Here is a 23241-nt window from a genome sequence, read left to right as displayed (position 1 = left end):
TCTATTTAATTTCTAATATGTTTATTTTCCAGTAAAAGGTTTTATGTTGCTGCAAAGCTGGAAATCTGTAGAAAAATCCTATGATTCATTTTTATTTTTATTTGTTTTATGTCTTCTCTGTCTTCTCTAATTTTGGGGGGTTTATAGCAGAGGTACAATTGAGCAACTTGGTTAGGAATAATGATTATGTACTATTTATATTACAGAGGAAAAAGTAAAGCAGTGGTCCTTCCCTTTTCACATCAAGGAATGCAGTTACTGGTGCTTTTGATTGTTATAGGTTCCACTACAGCTTGTTCACCGTGATTTTGCCAAGTAAGACAGGAACTACATTCCTGTCCAAAAATGTTGTCTTAAGCCTATCCCTAGCTCTAGACATAGCCCTACCTATAACCCATAATCAGAGGGATATGGTAGGTGAATAAAAATTATGCAGAAGCACCTAACCCGTCTTAGCACTTAACATAAACTGTAAACTTGTCCCTCAAATCTGATTGGTTGATTAAATGTTGTTGTAGGATCAACAAAGATGTTGCTCCAGGAACATGTTGTACTTGTTAAAATTACAGTATGTTCACCATTACAGCTCACACCCTATAGAATAATGGGAGGCAAGGATCCGCCCAGTGTGGCATCCTTAACTGGACTATATAATAGGATGTTAAAACAGAGGACCAGAATGTGAAACAGATTACTACTGCTGTTTAGGTACTGAGACAGAAACCTCACACTTGAACAAGGTAAATACTCCATTTGTGTTTCTTTCTTTCATTAATTTAATGAAAACTTTCATTAACTTGTATTCACCATGTCTTTCCTCTTTGACGTAATTATTCTAGATCTTTTTTGATGTCCGGTTATAGCAACACTGTAACTGAAAATTATACAGTAAATCTCATGGACATTATTAAGATTTGGCTGCAATAATATTTTCAGCAGGATGGGAAAACAAGTCCAAACCACAACCATTGTAAAAGACAATCCGACTGTGCAGTCTAAGGTTAGTAACACATCTCATATTTCTCAAAATATTTATTGTGTCTTCTGTTTGAATAATATATACATTTTTCACACTAACAGTTGTCAGTCGATCGCGCAGTTCGATGTCCATTCGCTGTTCATTTGCGAAACTATACGGATGGCTCGACCCACCAAGATAAACTGCATCACAGAGCAGCTAAGGTATATTTAAATTGTAATCAAAATAACTTCATGTTTACAGCATACTTGTGGTGTAGTAATGAAGGATTGATGAGGACTTTGAACAATTTTCTTTAACTTAACACAATAAGTATTATGTGGATGTTATGCAAAAGTTAAAAATCAAAATGGTAATAAGGTTTTGAGGTTGTGAATGAAATTATTTTGTAAAATTTCTAATTAAAATAACCCCCCCCCTCCTCCTCCCCCTCCCCATCCCCATCCCCATCCCCATCCCCCTCCCCAGAATACGTCCTGCAATTCAAAAACTTGTGAGGGCTCCATAATGAATCCCAAATCTCTGATACGCGGTCATTCCAAAATCACACCTTCCTCAGATGACATCCTCACACAGGCAGTGGATTTCATCAACCAGTACTACACATCATTCAAAATGTAGGAGCAATGTATTCTCTAATAACACGTTTATTTAACTTTTAATTTAAGCATTACAGACAAGTATTCTAATACATTTATGAATAATATTATAGGCCAGCCTTAAAATTCAACACTCAATTTATACCATAAGTAGGGTGACACTCTCTCCATGCAACCAGCCTAAAATTGCAAAACACTCCTGATAGGCTAATGTAATCACGTATGTGTATTGATATGTGATTGTGTGGGAGGAGAGGTAGAGATCCTGTCAGCTGTCTTACTTTCATTTTCCTTATGTGAGAGGTGTGAGGTTTCAGGAACCCATCAAAGTAGAATTTTTTTTTATTAAGTTACTGAAAATAGTAAAAAATTATATTTCTTTCAACTTGACAAACAGGGATGGAAATGTAACAGTCGGTTTACTTTACAAGGTGAAAAACTCATTCTTACCTTTTGTGCAGCCCCAATCCAACTGAGCACCAGGCTCGGATTGAAACGGTCACACTGGAGATCACCCTGACCGGGTCCTACTCACTCACTACAGATGAACTCGCTTTTGGGGCCAAACAGGCGTGGAGAAATGCACCGAGGTGCATTGGCAGGATCCAGTGGACTAATTTACAGGTTTGAGTTTTTTTTAAACATAGAGCACAGCTAGCACTTCCAAAGCCATGTTGTGCATTTATACTAATATAGCCTACATCTCTTCTGCAGCTTTTCGATGCACGTGAGTGCAAGACCGCCGAGGACATGTTTCATGCCATGTGTACTCATCTTAAGCATGCCACCAATGGAGGAAACTTGAGGTGAGTTGATTGTATTTATTGCAATATGGTCATTATCATCAGATTTACCAAAGCAGAAATCTTGCAATGCAAGTGAAACACCAGGACAGAATGACTGAATGACTGACTGAATGAATTAATGAAAATCGATAAATTCCTAAATGGTAAATTTTTGCAAATCAATTTTTAAGGTTTTTAGAACATTATAATAATAATAATAATAATAATACTATTAGGTTCTCTGTTGTTGGTTGATGATCAACATGCAGGTAAACAAATACAATATTTTATTTTTATCTTTTGTAGTAAGTGTATTATTTTGATTGTTTTTATTTTTTAATTATTTATTACATTTTTATGATTTAATCACTTAGTAACTTTTCATTAAACGCACAAACCCCCTGTAGTTCCATCAGAAACCGAAGTCAAGGAAACCCTGATATAATATAATATTAATGCACTTCACATTGTCGATAACAAAAAATGAAATATATTTTCTTTATCTTTGAGAAAAAAGTTAATGAAAATGTTAAGCCAGGGTTGTTGGTGTGAAAAGCCTACAGGTAGCGCCATTGCATGGGTCTGGTATCCCGTGCGCTCTCCAGTCCAGGTAAAGTTTACAGGTAAATGCAACTGCAACAAAAACACAACTACACAGTGGTAAATACCTAAATATATGTTTCACTAAATATGAAGTAAAATGTAAAAAAAAAAATCATCTCAGTATGCTCACGTAAAAACCATAAATTCTTAAAAATACAAAAACAAATAATGATTGCAATAAAGAAACCACTAAATATAAACCACCTAGGAAACGTATATTAATGGGAACATTTTTGCATATTAATGGAAATGGAAATAAGTCTTATTTAATCCTTCATATATAAATTAACTAAGTCAAAATGTTTTGTAAATCTAAAAATGCACTTAATGTGGGAACATCTTTTGTTTTTATCCAACTCAATCAGCTTATACGACTTAATTGTATTACACAAGTTAATGTAATTTTAAAACCGTCAGATGATGTGAAAACTCTGAAACTGGGTTTTGATTTAGACTCTGACTTTGATTAACTGAGGAACTAATCTTATCCTTATGGGGATCTTATCCTGTCAGGACCACTATCGTCAAATACGATTGACAATTAGCAGATGGTTCTGTTCTGGGCAAGAACTCCCAGTGCATCCATGCAGCCTAGCATGGATAAGAGCAGGGAGAGCAGCGATAACACCCCTTAGGGTAAACAGAACAGAACCAACATGAATATATTGCAGATATCATTAATTCAAGATTTTAAAGTACAACATAATTCGAGAATTTATTCTGATTCAGGGGAATCAGAATGCCATACTGACTGGATGAGAGGAGGAGCTGGGGATGGAGGAGGGTTATTAGCTCCTGAGAAACGCGATAACTGCTGATTATACTGAAGGAGCTTATATTGTGGCGTCGTATTCCTAGAGGTAGACGTGTATCAGCTGAGTCAGCTGATGCGAGCTTGACTAACGTGACCTGCCAGAACCTAGTATGGATAAGAGCAGCGAACACCCCCCATATCCCCCCCAAAACATAACCATATGCTAATATTCCCCAAACACAAAGTGACAGTGACTTTTTTTTTTTTTTTTTTACACACTACACCCAACACGACTGATGCTGATAGAAGGGTTAATATATCCTGATGTTAGTGGCATATGTTGAGTACTATAGATCTAAAATTATGGGGGAAGCATCACCCCAAGCTGGAGCAAGCAAGGACACATTGCAACAAGCGTGTTGCTGTAGCCAATTTAACAGTTGTATGGGATCTATTGGGGGAAGCTTACAACCCTTGCGGCAGCAAAATCTGATACAACAAGCATGTTGTATAATCACAGAACTATTGCTAAAACGAGTGTAGTTTGGCAGGGGAAGCAAACACCCTACAGCAATAGCTAAGACTAGCGGCAGCAAAATCTGGTATTTTCGGTATAATTAAATCCAGACAACACTGACTACGCCACCCTGGGATTTGCACCCAATGAAATACAAGGAGGAACAAAGGTTTGGTGGTGCAATGAAAAGACAGAGACGTGTTGTCCTATTTATCAACTAAATAGTTTTATTCAACAAGAAAAAAATAAACTGGAATCATCTTAATCATGATATAAATCACTAGCAAGTTTATTATAACAATAATATTAAAAATCACAATGTTAAAAGAACATTTTGTAACGGTCACCAGCTGGAGTGCCCTTGAGAGCCACCAGAGGGCACTCCACATCAGACACTCACGTTCACTCTCAGACTACATTTCCCATACTCACTGCCCGGACTCATCATCTCTGATCACTCATCACAGTCACCTGTACCTCATTATCACTGATTGCATTCACCTGTGTCCCATCACCCTGTAAGTCTCAGTCTATTTATACCATGTTCATTCATTCACTTACCGCGAAATCTTGTTTTAGTGTAACACTGCATTTCTGAGCATTCTCTTGGTTTTTGGATATCTTGCCCTGTTCCCTGGATTACTCTCTTGCCTCTGGTCCCTGCCTGTTTTGTTTGTTTGTTTGTTTCTTTGGTTGGACTGCCTATCTGTGTATGACCCTTGCCTGTACCTTGGATTACGCCTCTGGATTGCCCTCAAATAAAGCTGCACTTGGATCTAAACCTTCGTGTCTCGGAGCAGTCCGTAACAGACACCACCGGCTCAGGAACAGACACCACCGGCTCATGAACAGATACGGACACTTGTTCAGGAATATAAACAAACACCGGCTTCAGCACAGTGTCCGGGGTTCCAACCGGACTGGAGGCTGCCATCTTGGTAGTGTGTGCAGCCCAGGCACGCCAGACAGCAACCAAATAAAAGGTGAAGACAGCCCTCTGGGCCGTGGCAGGGCTGACGGGTACAGCCTCCGGCACAGGAACAGTCTCTGCATTGACAGATGTGACGTGGACAGTCTCTGGATCGGCAGACGTGACGTGGACAGTCTCTGGATCGGCAGATGTGACGTGGACAGTCTCTGGATCGGCAGGACAGTCTCTGGATTGGCAGACGTGACGTGGACAGTCTCTGGATCGGCAGACGTGACGTGGACAGTCTCTGGATCGGCAGACGTGACGTGGACAGTCTCTGGATCGGCAGACGTGACGTGGACAGTCTCTGGATCGGCAGATGTGACGTGGACAGTCTCTGGATCGGCAGACCTGACGTGGACAGTCTCTGGATCGGCAGGACAGTCTCTGGATCGGCAGACGTGACGTGGACAGTCTCTGGATCGGCAGACGTGACGTGGACAGTTTCTGGATCGGCAGTCGTGACGTGGACAGTCTCTGGATCGGCAGACGTGACGTGAACAGTCTCTGGATCGGCAGACGTGACGTGAACAGTCTCTGGATCGGCAGACTTGCTGTGTCTCTTTCACGCATGCAATACCGCCACTGCGTAAAAGAGAAAGACAGCCCTCCTGGCCGTGGCAGGACTGATGGTGGGCAGCTCCGAGACAATCCTCTTGTCCGAAGACACAGGCTCGGCGGCGGCCATCTTGTCCGAAGACACAGGCGTGGAGTCGGCCATCTCGTCGGAAGACACAGGCGTGGAGTCAGCCATCTTGTCCGAAGACACAGGCGTGGAGTCGGCCATCTTGTCCGAAGACACAGGCGTGGAAGACGTGGTGTACACAGTCTCTGGCTCTGGCTGGACAGGACTGACGTGAAGCTCTGGCTCGGCAGGACTGTTGTGAAGCTCTGGCTCTGGCTCGGCAGGACTGACTTGAAGCTCTGGCTCTGGCTCGGCCGGACTGACGTGAAGCTCTGGCTCTGGCTCGGCCGGACTGACGTGAAGCTCTGGCTCTGGCTCGGCCGGACTGACGTGAAGCTCTGCCACGGCAGGACTGACGTGAAGCTCTGGCTCTGGCTCAGGATCAGCGCGCTCTGAGCTTGACGGGACCAGCGGCGGTGAGGGCTTTGAGCTGGGTAGGGCCAGCGGAGAAGAGGACTCTGAGCTGGTTAGGACCAGCGATGAAGAGGGCTTTGAGCTGGACAGGACCAGCGATGAAGAGGGCTCTGAACTGAACATGACGCATACTGCCTTGGCTTCGGCAGATTTGGCGTGAAGTGCGGGCTCGGCTGGACTGGCGTGAAGTGCAGGCTCGGCTGGACTGGCGTTCGCTGGAATCTGTCCAGCGAACTCCCGGCTCATGCTGGGAAGATCAGGCGAGATCCGTACTAATGGATTCCTGGAGGTCATAGCTGCTGGATCTGGGCGTGGTAAAGTCTTCTGTTACGGACTGCTCCGAGACACGAAGGTTTAGATCCAAGTGCAGCTTTATTTGAGGGCAATCCAGAGGCGTAATCCAAGGTACAGGCAAGGGTCATACACAGATAGGCAGTCCAACCAAAGAAACAAACAAACAAAACAGGCAGGGACCAGAGGCAAGAGAGTAATCCAGGGAACAGGGCAAGATATCCAAAAACCAAGAGACAAAAAAACCAAGAGAATGCTCAGAAATGCAGTGTAACACTAAAACAAGACTTCGCGGTGAGTGAATGAATGAACATGGTATAAATAGACAGACTAACAGGGTGATGGGACACAGGTGAATGCAATCAGTGATAATGAGGTACAGGTGACTGTGATGAGTGATCAGAGATGATGAGTCCGGGCAGTGAGAATGGGAAATGTAGTCTGAGAGTGAACGTGAGTGTCTGATGTGGAGTGCCCTCTGGTGGCTCTCAAGGGCACTCCAGCTGGTGACCGTTACACATTTCTACAGACACCCGTAATGCGAAGGCCAAATCAAGTCAAATCAACCTCAAAAAACGAAAGAAAATGCTGTACCTTCCCCACCAAAAGATATGTGTAACAAAAATAGTTAATTTACCAAAAAGAAAGAAACTGCAAGGCTAAAGTTTACCTTAGGGGTGGCAAACTAGCTGGAAGAAATTGTGCTCTCAACCACATATGTGTGCACAGCAAACAATAGGAAGAGGTGCTCAAACCCTGGTGCTCCAAACTCACAGCAATGTGCTTCACCCAGGTGACTAGCCTGCCTCCCCGTCAGCGCACTCAGCCTTGGCTCAAACTAGAGGGAGAAAAAAAAAAAGGAGAAATGTTGTGGGTCCGGTACAAATACAAAATAATCAAATCATTCACATAAGAAACAAAATATAATGATTGACAGAGTCAGCTGGTACATGAATAACACATCCTACCTCGCTGGCAAACCCCCCAGATTAATCAACGAGAGTGACTGTTAGAGGGACGCACTACAAACTGGTAGATAGACGCACCACTCGGCCCTTACGGCCCAAGTTACACTGATCAAACCAAAACTTCAATACAAAAATAACCAAATGAAAACAATCATAATATAACTTCAAAATAGGAAAAATAACCCAAGTTAAGAAAAACAGCAGCACGACCTGCAGTTAACCACCACGTAATATGCGGGAGACTGCAAAACAAAACATAATGATCAAAGAAATGCTCCAATCAAGGAATATAAAGCAAGCACTAACTCATACATAGCCTATAAATCGCGCATATCAAGGTGTTAGCATGCAATCATGAATGTTCCACTAAAAACACACAATAACAAACATTAAATTCGACTAAGCAAAACAGAAACAACACAACACACTGCGATAGCCTACGTACCTAAAAGCTTTCAGTGAGCGCTCGACGCAACTCCCAGGATACGTCACCGGAACGGCTACAGCAACCACTTCATAATAGTAGTAGTAGTAGTAGCCTTTATTGTCACTTAGTCACAAGTACCAGCGAAATTAGCCATCAGCCTGTCCATACAAACATACATACAATATGACAAGGGGGTAGACGGGACAGGAAGACAGGGGATTGAGGAAAATACAGAATGACATGAGGAGAGGTGAGGGAAAAAAAAGGCAACCCCCAGACTATGCTCCTGTGAGGAGTACAGTGTGGGAACAGGAAAAAAACACCTCAGCATCAGCAACATAAGCAAATAATCATATCTGTATATATATGTAAGAGCTCGTGTATGTGTAGGCCTGGAGAGTCGCTACGCCTGGCATCATAATCTAGGTGCCTCAGTCCGCAGGATTGTCATAGCGATACACAGAAAGCTGCCATGGAGACAACCTTGATCAGGTCCCAGACAGAGTCAACAGTCAGCAGGTGTCTTTGGGGATTGGGGGAAGGAACGCAAGAGTGTCACACTGCAGTGCTCTTCCGGGGGAGTTGTTGTTCCAACAGCGGCCTTGGCCAAGGCCAGTGCTGGTTGAGGGGGGCCGAAAGCAGATAAGATTGGGATTGTTTGGTCTTGGGGCGAGTAGCCGCATTCCAATTTACACGACTATTCTCCTGGTCCATTTTGGTCTCTGAATCCATTTGCCTTTGCAGAGCTGTGAGCGTCTCCATGATGTTATCCATATTTTGGTTCATAGTCTCAGTCTGAGTGCTGACAGCTCTGCCCACTGCTTCAATCATGACGGGCAGCCTTGGGCTTTGGACATATGTCACTGTCTTCTTAATTCCTCGATAAACCAGGGCAATGCCTAATCCAATCAGCAGAAGACCTGTTATCATGGTTCCGAATAGGTAGATATCTTCAATGTCCTCCATCAAATCCATGATTTCTTAGTTTGGAGAGCAGTGCGGAGAGAGTCACTCAAAGTACGAGACAAGGAGACAGTACGAGACGAGAGGAGCAAAGCAGGGGAGGTAAGGGGGAGGAGAGGGATCGAAAATGTGACCGCCTTCATTGAGAGCCAAAGCAAGAATTGCCAAAGAAAGAACACACATCCCACCAGATATAAGCCTAAAACACAGCCATGTTCCAAATAACATCTGGGCTAAATAACCTTAAAACAACCATGTTTCCAATACAAACGAACAGCTTTTAGAGCAGTGGTTCTCAAACTTTTTTGGTCTCTCCCCCCTTTAAACCTTTAAAAAAAAATCTGAGCATGTTTCCAATAGCAACCAGATAGCCTTAAGCACAAGCATGTTTCCAATAGCTACCAAATAGCCTTAAGAACAAGCATGTTTCAATAACAACAGATAGCCTTTAGAGCGAGCATATTTCCAATACACTATAGGTTTAAGAGCGCTGTGTTTCCAAGAACTAGATAAGACCAGGCATGTCCGATACCCGACAGAGTCAAAGCTGAACTGACTCAACTGAATAGTGACTGTTTACTAAGTCTTTTTAGAGCTGTACCACAGCAGAAATTATTCCTTTTGCACCATGAATTGTTATTTCCTAACTATCACCACAAGCTGCTTGAATCTGTGCTGCATAGTGCTAAAAGCACAGCATGTGCAAAGCGAGTAGTTGCCAATGACAACTAAAGCACATCCAATATGATCCCATAAGCCTAGCAAGAGCAAATTTAATGAAAACTAGATTAGCCCAAGCAACACGGATAGCATTAGCAACAAGCATGTTGCCAATATCCTGATAGCTTTTAGCAATGAGCATTAAAAAGGAACTTAGCTTAGCTTTGTGAAGACTTTCAGAGATGAATGGAGAGTGAATCACATCTAGTCCTGTGTCAATAATGCAGCGATGCGAGCAGCAATGCAGACTGAGGTCACTTCCAAATCGTTGAGTTATGCATATAACTACTGTTCCCAGAAGGAGGGAAACGAGGTACAACACATGACTATGGGATATCGCGCTCTAGCGCCATCTGCTGAAGATACCTTTATTCATGCCTGAAAGGCAAATTACGCATGACGACGTGGGCAAGGCCACCTGCATATAAATGCAGTCGTATGCGTCATTCCCTTTGTTCAGTCCAGCTCTTCACCGAGCCTCCGACTGTGTGGGGCCCAGAGGTGTTGTACCTCGTTTCCCTCCTTTTGGGAACAGTAGTTATATGCATAACTCAACGTTCCCATTCAGTCGGTCAACTCGGTACAACAAATGACTATGGGACATATATTCACGCCCTGCCAAGTCGCTGAACTAAACGTAAGGGACCAGCGCCACCACATGACCCTTTTTCAAGAGAGTGACGGTCCTTGGTCTAAAGCCCCTGCAGTAAACACGGACTGAGCCACTGTCAAAGCAGTGACATCTAGTCGGCAAAACCGAGCAAATGTGTGTGGTGATGCCCAACTGGCTGCCGCACAAATGTCGTCTACTGACACCCCTCTAAACAACGCCCATGATGTTGCCATTCCTCTTGTAGAATGCGCCCGTACCCCTGCTGGCAGAGCTAACTCTTTACTTTTGTATGAAATTGAAATCGCCTCCATGATCCAGTGTGAAAGACGCTGTTTGGACAGCGGTTTCCCACGAACCGGGTTGGCAAAACACACAAAAAGTTGGTCGGATGAATGCACTGCTTGCGTCTGCTCGATATACCTGCGTAAAATTCGTACAGGGCATAACGCATGGAGTCTCCTGTCTTCCTGATAGAGTCAATCGAGAGGTTTGACAGAGCTGGCAGCTCAAACGAGAGCGAACTATATGCCCCTGACATGACTTTTGGTGTATACGCTGCGTTCGGACGCAACACCACTCTAGACCCATCCAGTGCAAACTGGATGCATCAGGGATGCACTGACAGCGCATGGAGATCACCAACGCGCTTTGCTGACGCCAGCACCAGCAATAGGGCTGTTTTATAAGACAGCATCTTTAGATTCAATGATTCTAAGGGCTCAAATGGAGGTTCACACATAGCCTCCAAAACCACAGTTAGGTCCCATGATGGAACCATCGACTTTGTAACGGGCTTCAGCCGCCTCGCTCCTTTAAGGAACCAAACGGCCAGCGGGTGCACACTCGGCGCAGCCTCATTAATACCCTTGTGACAGGCCGACTGGCCACTAAGTAAACTTTTAGTGTGGAATGTGAGCGACCTCCCTCAAACAATTCCTGCAGAAAAGTTAATATTCCTGCAATCGGGCAATGACTTTTGTCCGCACCACTGTTCAAATATGTGCCTTTTTGACGCGTAAAGCCCCCTTGTTGATGGTGCCCTAGCACTCTGTATCGTGGCCACAACATTAATTGGGAGCCCTGCTGCCACTAGATTCTCCCTCTCAGCAGGTAGGCCAATAGATGCCACAGTTCTGGCTGGGGGTGTAGAATCTGTCCTCCTGGCTGTATCAGGTCTACCGGCGGAAACACGTACAGTAGAGTTTTGGGCCATACATGAAACAGCGCATCCACCCCCCAGCGGGACGCTGCTGTTCATTATTGAGAAAAACAGCGGGCAGTGCGTGTTTTCCTTGGACGCAAAAAGATCGACCTCGGCCCTGCCGAACGATCCCAAATCTGCGCCACTATTCTCGAGTGCAAACGTCATTCCCTGACCTGTGGTCCTCCCCGGGATAGCTGATCTGCTCCGCCATTCAGGCGGCCCGGGACATGCACTGCCCTGAGTGACACTAAGTGTTCGCTGGCCCATATTAGGAGTGTCTGTGTTAGTTGCAGCAGTGGAAGAGAGCGGGTGCCCCTTGTCTGTTTATGTACGACATTACTATCGTGTTGTCCGTTCTGACAAACACAAGTTCGCTGTGCAGATGCTGCACAAATTGTTTCAGTGCCAGTAGAACTGCCTGCAACTCCAAGTAATTTATATGGTGCTCCTTCAGTGTTGATGACCATTCTCCTTTTACAGAACTCCCCCGGCATAGAGCTCCCCATCCATGTAGTGACGCATCTGTCGTCACTACTATACGTAACTCTGCCTAGAGGAAATCCCTCTGTCAAGAGTCCCGGGGATCCCCAGGGAACCAGAGCCCGAATGCACGCTGGCGTTATCGTCACTTGTCTGTTTAAATGCTGTGTGACATTCAGAGCAGTGCTCAGCGCCCAACTCTGGAACGCACGCATAAAGAGGAGACCCAGCCAAACGACTGCTATTATTGAGGCCATCAACCCCAGCAGCCTCAACACTATATGAAAACGCACTCGCCTTCCCAGTCTAAAAAAACTTAGGCAGCTGTGAAAATTCTCGGCTCTTTGTAGTGACAGCATAGCTGTGTTCTTTACCGAATCTGTCTAAACCGAGATATGAAATCCGCTGACATGGAACCAGGGAGCTCTTCTTGAGATTTATAAAAAATCCCAGAGCTCATTGATGGGAGACAAGGGTTTGTGTTTGCAATACTGCTTGTTCCCTGGTGTCTGCGGCCAGGAGTAGATCGTCCAAATAGGCGAATACTCTCATGCCTTGATGACGCAGCGGAGTCAGTGCCACTTCTGCACACTTCGTGAAGAAAGTGTGCAGAAGCGGTGCAGTACACTGTGTGAGAGGAACTGCAGCCGATAGCCACACTGAATCATGCGAAGAACCCATGATGTTGGTGCGCATGCGTGCCACCGTTCCAGGCTGACAGCGAGGATCCCCAGCATCACCGGGGAAACCTCCACCTCTTTTATTGAGCATTGCTGGATATTGGATATCCCTGCCTTTACCCCCTGGGAAAACACATGGTTCGTTTGTGAGTTTGGTGGTTTCAAAACACTTTGATTGTTCTGACAAATCAATACATGAGGCATTGTATGATTGTTTTGTCAAATCAACACATGAGGCATTGTATGCTGAACACAAAGTTTCTTTATTGAAATTGAACTTAAAGGTGAACCCGCTCTTTTGCAGGGTTTCTTTTTCACTGAGAGAAGAAGGCGGCAGCCTCTGGGCCGATGATCCTCCCTCGTTTGCGAGCTAGGAATTTGGTCATCCCCTCCTTCCTGCGGATAAAAATTTCCCTTTCGCTGGGGGCGGGTCTTTCTTTCCCGACCCCACCTGCTGTTTAGGCTGTGCATGCGCTCGCTTAGCCTCCCAAGCGTTGGGTCTCGGCGCTGCTGCTGCAGCCAGCCTCTTAGCTGGTGGCGGTTGAGAAGACGACCTAAACCCTGGCTGAGCAGCCGACTGTGTTGGTCTGCTAAACCTTCTAGGCTCTGAACCCCTGAGAGATTCTGCCTGTTTCTTAGAGTTCTCAAATCGCGCTTGAAACGCGTCAAGACCCTCTCCAAATAGACCCGTCGTGGAGATTGGTGCGCCGAGGAACGCATTCCGATCTCGTTCAGGCAAGTTCGCCAGAGTCAACCATAGATGGCGCTGAGCCTCCACTGTACTGGCCATCGCATAACGATACCAATGCGCAACGTGTTGTACGCAGTATATAATCAGCTGTGGATCTTACCTCCCCCATGAGTTCGTCACACGGTTTTCCCTCTGACACGGCCTTGCTTAGTTCACCCAAACAAATAGCCTGATATGATTGTAGCAAGGACATAGTGCTCAAGGCTCTAGCCGTGCAGGCCTGATCACCATAAATCCTGCTAAGTTGTCTGTACGAGAACCTACACGGTGCCGACGGGAGAGTGGGGATGCCCGGGATACCGCTATTTTGCATTGGAGCCAAGCATGTCGCAAGCGAATGCTCCATTGGAGGAGCTGATATTAACCCTGCTTCTTGTGCTCCTTCGAGGTCGGTGAACTTACTCATTCCCGGCACCGGAAAAAGACAAGATAAGGGTTTCGACCATGAAGCTGTAAACTCTGCCATACAGTCTGGGTAAAGCGGCAGATGCGTCCTTACCACAGTTTGAACCTGAGATAAATAGAACCGCCGAAGCGCAAGCTTTTTTGAATCGGGGGAGGGGCAGGCCACTCCACTGACAGCTTTGCTGCCGCCCTTCCATATAGTTCAATGAAGGGCTCCTCCATAAACTCACTTCCACCCGTTGCCTCGGAGGGTGAGGGGGAAGCCGTGACCTGCTCCAGCTGAAAATGATCATTGAAGAATTCCTCACCCGCTTCCAGCGAGACAGAGTCCTCCTCCCGACACTCCAACGGAGCCATCAGGGGAACATTGTTAAAATCATCCATAACCTCCCCGGCTTCCATACGGTCGCCCCAAGTCCCTGTGGCTTCCTCAAAAATGGCTAGTGCCGTATCTGGAACAGCAGCTGAGGACAGAAGCGGACCGTGTCTGTCCACTGTACCATCGAGCACCCGCTCAACAAATGCTACACGCCACTCGAGTGTCGAATGACGAAGCTGTCGGCAGTGTATACATGCTCCGGGGTGTGATGGCATTCTAGCAGCACGGTGAAGAGCTGAAGAACAAAGGGATTGATGCATACGACTGAATTTATATGCTGTGGGCAGGTGGCCCCGCCCACGTCATCATGCGTCATTTGCCGAATTTCGCCATTTAATTAGCTCCTGAGAAATGCAATAGCTGCTGATAATACAGAAGGAGCTTATGTATACAGTTATAGGCGTCGTATTGCTATAGGTAGACGTGTATCAGCTGAGAGTCAGCTGATGCGAGCTTGACTAACGTGACCTGCCAGAACTGACGCTACGCTTACTTTTTGGCAGGTCTGTCATCACTGTGTTTCCTCAAAGAACGGATGGAGATCATGATTTCCGTGTTTGGAACGGTCAGCTTATAAAGTATGCAGGATATCAGATGGAAGATGGCAGTGTGATCGGGGACCCAGCAGGTGTGGAGTTTACACAGGTAATTAAAATAGAAGCTTTGAGGAGGACAAATATATGTCTTCTGCTTTATATGATATCTTCTCTTTTTTTTAAATGGCATTTACCAACCATTTGCCTCTGTTAAGAAATAATCACATGATAACTGCTGGATATTGTGCACTCTTTTTATAGTTGTGTATGCAGCTTGGATGGAAACCAAAGAATGGTCACTTTGATGTGCTGCCACTAGTCCTGCAGGCGAATGGAGAGGATCCTGAACTTTTTGATATTCCTTCAGAACTGATTCTGGAGGTCCCAATAGAGCACCCAGAGTAAGTCATTTGGGTCATTTCAGAGAAAAGGGGGAGACATTTGATTTCTAAATTTGAAGAATTAAAGAATTATAGTTTGAGAAAAGTATCTTCACAGCTTATTCTCTGATTAAACAGTGTGGTCTGCTTTTGTCCAGGTATGAATGGTTCAAAGATCTAAACCTCAAGTGGTATGCAATTCCTGCAGTAGCCAACATGCTAATGGAAATCGGTGGTCTGGAATTCACAGCATGTCCTTTCAACGGCTGGTACATGGGCACAGAGATTGGAGTGAGGGATTTCTGTGACAACCAGCGCTACAACGTTTTGGAGGTTTGTCCTCACTATCTCATGGCGGTAGCTAGGCACATCTTGATAATTTTGATATTTATGTTTTGCTTTTACTGCTTTATGTCCTGTAGCGCGTTGGACAGCTAATGGGCTTAGAGACACGCAAGCTGTCTTCACTGTGGAAAGACCAGGCACTCGTGGCTATTAATGTTGCAGTAATTCATAGTTACCAGGTAAAGTGTCCTTCCACTTTTGTACTGTTGAAATATTGATATGCAGATTGATTCAAGATTATCTCACTGTTATTGTAACTGAAATAATATGTATTAAAAATAGAGTTAGGAAAGAAGAAAAAGCCATCTATACATTTATTGGACTTTATGTTGCTATATTGCTGTGCAGAAAAATAAGGTCACCATCACGGACCACCATACAGCAAGCGAGTCCTTCATGCAGCACATGGAGACAGAAGTTCGTGTGCGTGGAGGCTGTCCAGCTGATTGGGTGTGGCTGGTCCCACCCATGTCTGGCTCTATAACCCCTGTGTACCATCAGGAGATGCTCAACTACATCCTTTCTCCCTTTTTCTATTATCAGGTATCAAACTTTCTGAAACAAAATCAAACATATGGTTAGAATGGGTGGAAAATTGTAGACCCCACTAGAGATGTAACGTATTAACGAGCACAACTGTTTTCATCATTGATAATAAGAAATGTTTCCTGGTTACCAAATCAGCATATTAGAATGATTTCTGAAGGATCATGTGACACTGAAGACATTAGACAATCTTACCAATCCCTAACTTTTGAACAGCAGTGTTAATAAAGAAAACTAGCAGTGTGTAAATGTGCTGTTTTTGTGTTTTTTGAAGGCTGATGCATGGCTAACACACAAGTGGAAAGATGAGAAGAAAGGACTTCGGAGACGTAAGGTCAGCTTCAAAGGACTGATAAGGTACTAACAGACCAGCAGCTTCTCCAAACAAAACAACACTGTACTTCATTAATGCCAACAACCAACGCCATTTACATCAAAATATTTGTGTTCTTTCTTCTTAGAGCAGTGTTTTTTTCTCAAATGCTCATCAATACAGTCATGGCCAAAAGAGTGCGCTGCACTGTTCTCTATGCCACTGAAACAGGGAAGTCACTGACCTTTGCCAAAAAACTGAAAACCATGCTCAACTGTGCCTTCGACACCAGGGTAAGAAATGCTGTCTTTGTAAAATGCTTTCAAATGTTGTATTATTATCAGTGCAGTACATGAACAAACAACAAAAATGTGATCCAAAACTAATATTCACTCTTGTTTTCTAATACAGCTGGTTTGCATGGAGGACTATGATTTCAGTGAGCTTGAGACAGAGAACCTTCTGATGGTGGTCACCAGTACTTTTGGCAATGGGGAAAGTCCGGGAAATGGAGTGGTATGGGCATTATTTTGTGAATAAATATATTAAAATTATAATATATAGAAATATATCATATAAATACTGTATACCATTCAAATGTTTGGGGCCATTAAGATTTTTTTAATGTTTTTGAAAGAAGTCTCTTATGGCAGCATTTATTTGATAAAAAAAAAAACATTTGTGAAATATTATCATTTTAATTGTTTTCTATTTGGATATATATATATATATATATATATATATATATATATATATATATATATATATATATATAAAAATGTGATATTCAGCAGCTATTACTCTAGAAATCATTATAATATGTTGATTTGCAGCTGAACAAACATTTTTTATTATTATCAATATTTTTTGTGGAAACTGTGATACATTATTTGATCTGATATTTGATTCAAAAGAACTGCATTTATTTGACTTAGAAATCTTTTGTAACGTTACTTCTTCAGTCACTTTTATTCAATTTAAAGCCTCCTGAATCAAAGTTGTTTTTTTTGTTTTTTTTTCTGAATTGTCCACATGAATTCAAAATTTGATTTTGAAATTAATATTTTCTTTCCCTCAGAGCTTCAGGAAGCAGCTTTTCAGCTTGCAAAACCTGAAAAACAGTGTCAGGTTTGTAGCCTAGCAATGCTAAGATTTTCACTTTTATCACCTGTCAATATACTCTTGTAAACAGGAGCCCTGATATCCTCTTCTCAATACAGGTACAGTGTGTTTGGCCTTGGCTCACGTGTGTACCCACAATTCTGTGCTTTTGCCCATGCTGTGGATGACAAGCTTGCTGAGCTGGGGGCGAAGCGTCTGACTGCGACAGGGGAGGGAGATGAACTTAATGGGCAGGACGAGGCCTTCTCTGCCTGGGCTAGCACTGCTTTTAAGGTTGGTGAGGTTTCTATTATTCCCTCTGTGCTTGGATGATTCAATGTATAAAATAAATCTTATACTACTAATACAGTAGTGTACAACAAATTAATGACATATCTCTGTTTTTTAAGGAAGCGTGTGAGGAGTTTAACATTAAAAAACAGCTGAAGGGTGTTGAGCAACAGTTGGACTGCTGGGACCCACAGAGATACAGAGTTCAGCATGATGGTTGCGCTCTGGACCGAATTACAGGTACACCTTTAAAAAATAAATAAAAAATTGTTTAATAAAAGTCACTATCTATCTAAACTCAATAATCACCAGGTTTTATATTATTTTGACCCATTATACAGTATTTACATATATGAATCTTCTGTTTCTACAGCACTGTCTGCTCTTCACTCTAAAACTGTGTTTCCTATGACGCTGAAAAGAAAGCAGAAACTGCAGAGCGCTCAGTCAAGGTTTGAATCTACAATTTCATTACTCCGAGCTAACAAAAATATGTTCTAAGAACATTTTGCTAATGTTTTTGCAATTATAATGGGAATGTTACTTTTGAATATTTCCTGAACATTCTGAAACTATTAACATTTTTAAAAATGTTAGACGAACATCCAACTAAAATGGATTTTTCCCCCCATCGATAATGTATAATTCACGAGTTCACACTTACATATACAATTTGAGGGGGTAAAATTGTATGCGTATTTGGCGTGCTGTCCGGGAGGAGGGCTCCGAGCTCGGAGTTCGGCCCGAACCCAGAGTACTCCTCCCGTATGTAAGTGTTTAGGACTAGAAGCGTGGAGAAGGGGTGGTGGGGGGATGCTGCAAAACTGTCAATGGATTGAGGTGAGACTGCTGAATGGTAGACCTCTTACCATTGATTGCTGAGTGCTCTCACTTGTGTTAATTATCTGAACGTGCTATTCCCGAACTTTGTTAATAAAACATCATATAATGTTTATATGTTAATGTTTTGAGAACATTATTAAAGACCAGACAAGCTTGAATAAACATTCTCTTAATGATACTGGAAGAACATTTGTTTATAACTTTGAGAGAACCTTGCCAGAACATTAGATAAAGTTCTGAGAACATTCTCTGTCAGCTGAGCTTTTACACATTTGACAGTGCTGTTTTTCAACTTATTTTTCTATTTTCAGTCGTTCTACTATCCTGGTTGAGCTGAAGACGGATGGAAACACAGAGGTTTTGGACTTTGCCCCTGGAGATCATGTGGGGATTTTTCCAGAGAATTCTGCAGAGTTGGTGGATGGTATTGTGAAGCATCTCCCAGATGCCCCTCCTATTAACCAGAGCCTTCACCTGGAGTCCCTCTCTGACTCTAGCCCTGGTAACAATCACTAATGGCTGTAATAATAAACTATATTATGCAAGTAAATTTGAGAAGAGTCCCAAAATCCAAGCTTATTTTCATGACTCTTTCCTGTGTTGTCTTTCAGTGGAAATGAGATGGCAGAAAGATGAGTGTATCCCTGCTTGCACTCTAGTCCAGGCTCTTACATACTTCCTTGATGTCACAACTCCACTTTCACAAAGCCTCCTGCGCAAACTCTCTACAGTGGCTGGTCAGGAAGAGGATCGCAAACGACTTGAGGCACTTGCATCGGTAATTGTTTTTATAAGAATTTAAATGGGACCATTGTTTATGATTTATTCTCAATAACACATATTACCAGTAATAATAATAATAATAATAGTGCTTTTATTTTATATAGCGCCTTTCAGGAAACTCAAGGTCGCTTTACAATAAAGTACAAATAAACATGACATAGAAACAAGACATGAAACAATATAAATAGACTGAGATGGATAACATAATAGATAGTGGTACATAAACATAGAAATCAGATCATAAAGTCAGGGGTCAGGGAAACAAGTAGCAAAAAGATATGTTTTAAGTTGGTTTTTGAAATCATGTAATGATGAAAGGTTGCGGATGTGTTGGGGAATAGAATTCCAGAGAGTTGGGGCAGCGATACAAAAAGCCCTACCAAAAGATGATAGTTTGTGTCTACGGATCGTCAACAGACCAGTATCGGAGGATCTAAGTGTGCGAACTGGGGAGTAGGTATGGATGAGATCAGAAATATAGGGAGGGAGGGAGTGTGATAAGGAGTATCTTGAATGTGATAAGGAGTATCTTGTATTGAATACAAAAGCGTACCGGTAGCCAAAAGTCTGTGCAAAATCTGAGTAATGTGAGAAGATTTCTTTGAGTATGTGAGGACCCTAGATGCGGAGTTCTGAATATATTGAATCTTATTTATAGATGAATTGGGTAAGCCATAGAAGAGAGAATTGCAGTAGTCAAGCCGTTTGCTAGCTTTGCCAATGCATTTACAGCATTCTACCATTTCTCCATAGGATTTCCAGGAATATTCTGCATGGAAAGATTTCTACAGGCCCACCTTCTTGGAGGTGCTTGTAGAATTTCCTTCTCTAAAAGTCCCTACCGCCTTCCTTCTCAGCCAGCTTCCTCTGCTCAAGCCCCGCCTGTACTCTGTCAGCTCCTCATTGGACCGTCATCCAAACGAGCTGCACCTCACAGTGTCTGTGGTGGAGTACCACACCCAGGGTATGATACTAAACATGTAGAAAACATACAAAACAAAGACATTGGTTAATTATTTTAGAATCAAACACCACGTGAGATGTAAGGATAACGTTGTGTTCTGTTGTATCGTAGATGGAGAAGGCCCAATGCATTATGGCACCTGCAGCACATGGCTTAACACTATCAAACGAGGATACACAGTTCCCTGCTTCGTTCACCGGTACTGGTGATAGATAGTTAAATGCTGAATATGAATATCTCATTTAAATACTTATAAAGGCATTTTAACATTCTGTTTTCCATATCTTAATAAAATAGAAAACTTGACTTGTTTACTGCTCATTATTTCAGCTCAGGTGGGTTCCACCTCCCAGAAGACCCCATCACTCCCATTATTCTGATAGGGGCTGGCAGTGGTATTGCTCCTTTCCGCAGCTTCTGGCAACAGCGCATTCACGACATGAAAAAGACAGGTAATACATGTGAGCTCTGAATTTAAGGTCATGAAGTTTAGACACAGAACCTCTATGTCTCAAGGAAAGAGTCATAAAATGCTTTTATCAATCCAAACCAGTTATCACAATATCCAGCATTTTATTTGACCAGTTATGCATTACTGTTCAAAGGTTTGGTGTCAGTAAGATAACATTTTTTAATTTTTTATTTTTTTTTATTCAGTATCAGAAGTGAAAGTCTTAGATCTAGTATAGATCAGAATAAAAAAAAATAATTCCCCACATTTATAAATAACACGTTTCCACAAAACTAACAAGCATCACAACTGTTTTCAAAATTGATAATAATAAATGTTTCTTGAGCAGCAAATCAGCATTTTAGAATGATTTCTGAAGGATCATATGACACTGAAGACTGGAGTAATGATGCTGAAAATGCAGCTCTGTCATCACAGCAATAAATTATCTTTCAACAAAATATTAAAAGAGAAAACAATCATTTTAAAATATCATTATACAATATTATTGTTTTTACTGTATTTTTGATTGAATAAATACAACCTTGGTGAGCATTAGATTTCTTACTGACCCCAAACTTTTAAACAGTACTGTTGTATATTGTAGGTATTTAAGTTCAAATAAAACTGTCTGTAGTTATTCGTATTTTAAATCCTCAAAGTTTTAATCCTAAATTAATTGCTTTATATAATTGACTAATTTTAGGTCTGCAAATGACTCCTATGACACTGCTATTTGGATGTCGTGATTCACAAACAGACCATCTGTATAAAGTAGAAACTCTGAAGTTGAGACTTGATGGCATTCTGGACAATATCAATACAGCTTATTCTCGCAAACCTGGTAAACCAAAGGTACATCTCTAAAGTTCTGTTCATCCTGTACTATAGGCTACTCAAAATAATTAAGGTTCTCTCAGTCTGTTCTCGCTGTTCATCAGATGCGCTTACACTGGTATCAGTTTGTGTCTTCTGTCTGTAACCAAGCTTGTGTTGTTTGGAACAGATGTATGTGCAGGATGTCTTGAAGGAGCAGCTATCTGAGAAGGCCTTGGAGGTTCTACACAAGAATGCAGGTCATCTGTATGTCTGTGGTGGCATGAACATGGCCCGTGATGTTGCTAGCACTTTGCAAGATATCTTGGCGAATAAAACAGGCATGACCATCACAGGAGCTGGAGAATTTCTAGAGAGGTTGAAGGTGTGATTCACTGTTTCAATCCTCATGTCCTTGTATGAACTGCTTTGTGACCAGTGAACTCACGCCATCATGATCTTTTTGTTGGCAGGTGGAGAAGAGATACCATGAAGACATTTTTGGAGCCTAATGGCAGAGATCTGCTGCATCATATAAAGTAAATTCACAGTTTTACCACAAGCTGGGATACTGGGAACCAAATTCAACTAATACGATTTTAATGTTTTTCCACCACTTATGTTCTTTAACAGTTTTAAACTGATATAAATATAGTTTTTCTTTATTTACATCAAACGGGATTGTTTACTCATGTATCCTTGTAGTAGGTGGGCTGCGATGCGATTTAAAATGCTCTATTTTAAGAGGAAAATCGATGGCTTTAGTTTATTGACCGCATTTCTTTTGTTTTTATTTCATTTCTGAATGATACTTCTGATTTGTTCTAATGTCTTCTATGTACTGTATGACTTTTTCTTGAAATGAATTGTTCTAAGCCACAATTAGTCACCAGCATTTGATAATTTATACTCTTTTTGTATTAATGATCTTTTCTAAATAATTTATGGTTAAATGGAATGTTTCTTCATCCCTGCTAAAATGTGTATACAATGTCTTAAACTCTCAGTTAAACTCTCAATGAAACTAATAAATTAAAACATTATATCAATAATAAACAAATTTAATAACATGTAAACAAGTAATCAAACGTGAAATGTCTTTTATTTATTTAAATTCTTTTAAGACACACCGTATGTTCCAAAGGCACACCCATAGCAACAGTAACCAAACAAAACTAAACAAATGGTTATGAACATTCTATATACTGTTGTGACATCATAATGAGTGGAATTAGTAAGGAGATTCAACTGAAATGGACCAGGATGAGATAGAAGCAGACAAGCAGAAATAGAGAAGAATGATAATGAACGAGAATGAAAAGAAAACATAGAGAACCAGTATACTTTGAAAATGATTCCTGTCTGGTAAAACTTTGCAAGAGAAACTTATTCAATGAAAAAACAAATGGAGACCAAAAAAGAAACCAAGACAATGGTGGGAATGGGTTGAAAAAAAGGAAAGAAAAAAAGTGAACACCTTGGTGGAGAAAGTGGATGTGGCAGCAGAAAGAGAGGAGGAACAGAACAAGAAAACGGAGGTTCTGTCAGGACTCAGGACCACTATTGTCAAATACGATTGACAATTAGCAGACAGTTAGGATTGGCGGTATGGTTCTGTTCTGGGCAAGAACTCCCAGTGCATCCATGCAGCCTAGCATGGATAAGAGCAGGGAGAGCAGCGATAA

At 42.4% G+C, this 23241-nt stretch overlaps 2 protein-coding genes across 5 annotated transcripts; one reads left to right on the top strand and one right to left on the bottom strand.

Annotated features, from left to right (window-relative positions):
- The first annotated feature begins 651 nt into the window (after positions 1-651).
- On the top strand, positions 652-22644 carry LOC309498558 (nitric oxide synthase, inducible-like). Of its 4 annotated transcripts, none has more exons than XM_082169328.1 (26): positions 652-740; positions 937-1000; positions 1081-1182; positions 1448-1596; positions 2040-2202; positions 2293-2384; positions 14691-14832; positions 14985-15124; positions 15262-15436; positions 15526-15627; positions 15797-15991; positions 16269-16351; positions 16456-16600; positions 16719-16823; positions 17386-17435; positions 17528-17702; positions 17819-17939; positions 18073-18151; positions 18854-19044; positions 19154-19320; positions 20079-20289; positions 20401-20488; positions 20620-20741; positions 21447-21595; positions 21747-21941; positions 22030-22644. In XM_082169328.1, exons 2-26 carry the CDS (start codon positions 941-943, stop codon positions 22066-22068), a joined length of 3240 nt encoding a protein of 1079 aa, XP_082025454.1. In that variant the 5' UTR covers positions 652-740; positions 937-940; the 3' UTR covers positions 22069-22644. The 4 variants fall into 4 exon arrangements, with proteins under 4 accessions (XP_082025454.1, XP_082025453.1, XP_082025456.1 ...); XM_082169327.1 differs by having other exon boundaries at positions 674-740; positions 840-1000; XM_082169330.1 differs by having other exon boundaries at positions 674-740; positions 840-1000; positions 17528-17706; positions 17823-17939.
- Positions 2392-14681, bottom strand: LOC309498570 (uncharacterized protein). The gene is made up of 2 exons (XM_082169353.1): positions 5409-14681; positions 2392-5250 (listed from the first exon to the last, which is right to left on the bottom strand). Exon 1 carries the CDS (start codon positions 6598-6600, stop codon positions 5773-5775), a length of 828 nt encoding a protein of 275 aa, XP_082025479.1. The 5' UTR covers positions 6601-14681; the 3' UTR covers positions 2392-5250; positions 5409-5772.
- Positions 22645-23241: the final 597 nt, after the last annotated feature.

This window comes from Leuciscus leuciscus (genome assembly GCF_965113295.1).
Source record: "Leuciscus leuciscus genome assembly, chromosome: 5".
Lineage (NCBI taxonomy): Eukaryota > Metazoa > Chordata > Actinopteri > Cypriniformes > Leuciscidae > Leuciscus > Leuciscus leuciscus.
This window is presented reverse-complemented; position numbering and strand designations above follow the sequence as displayed.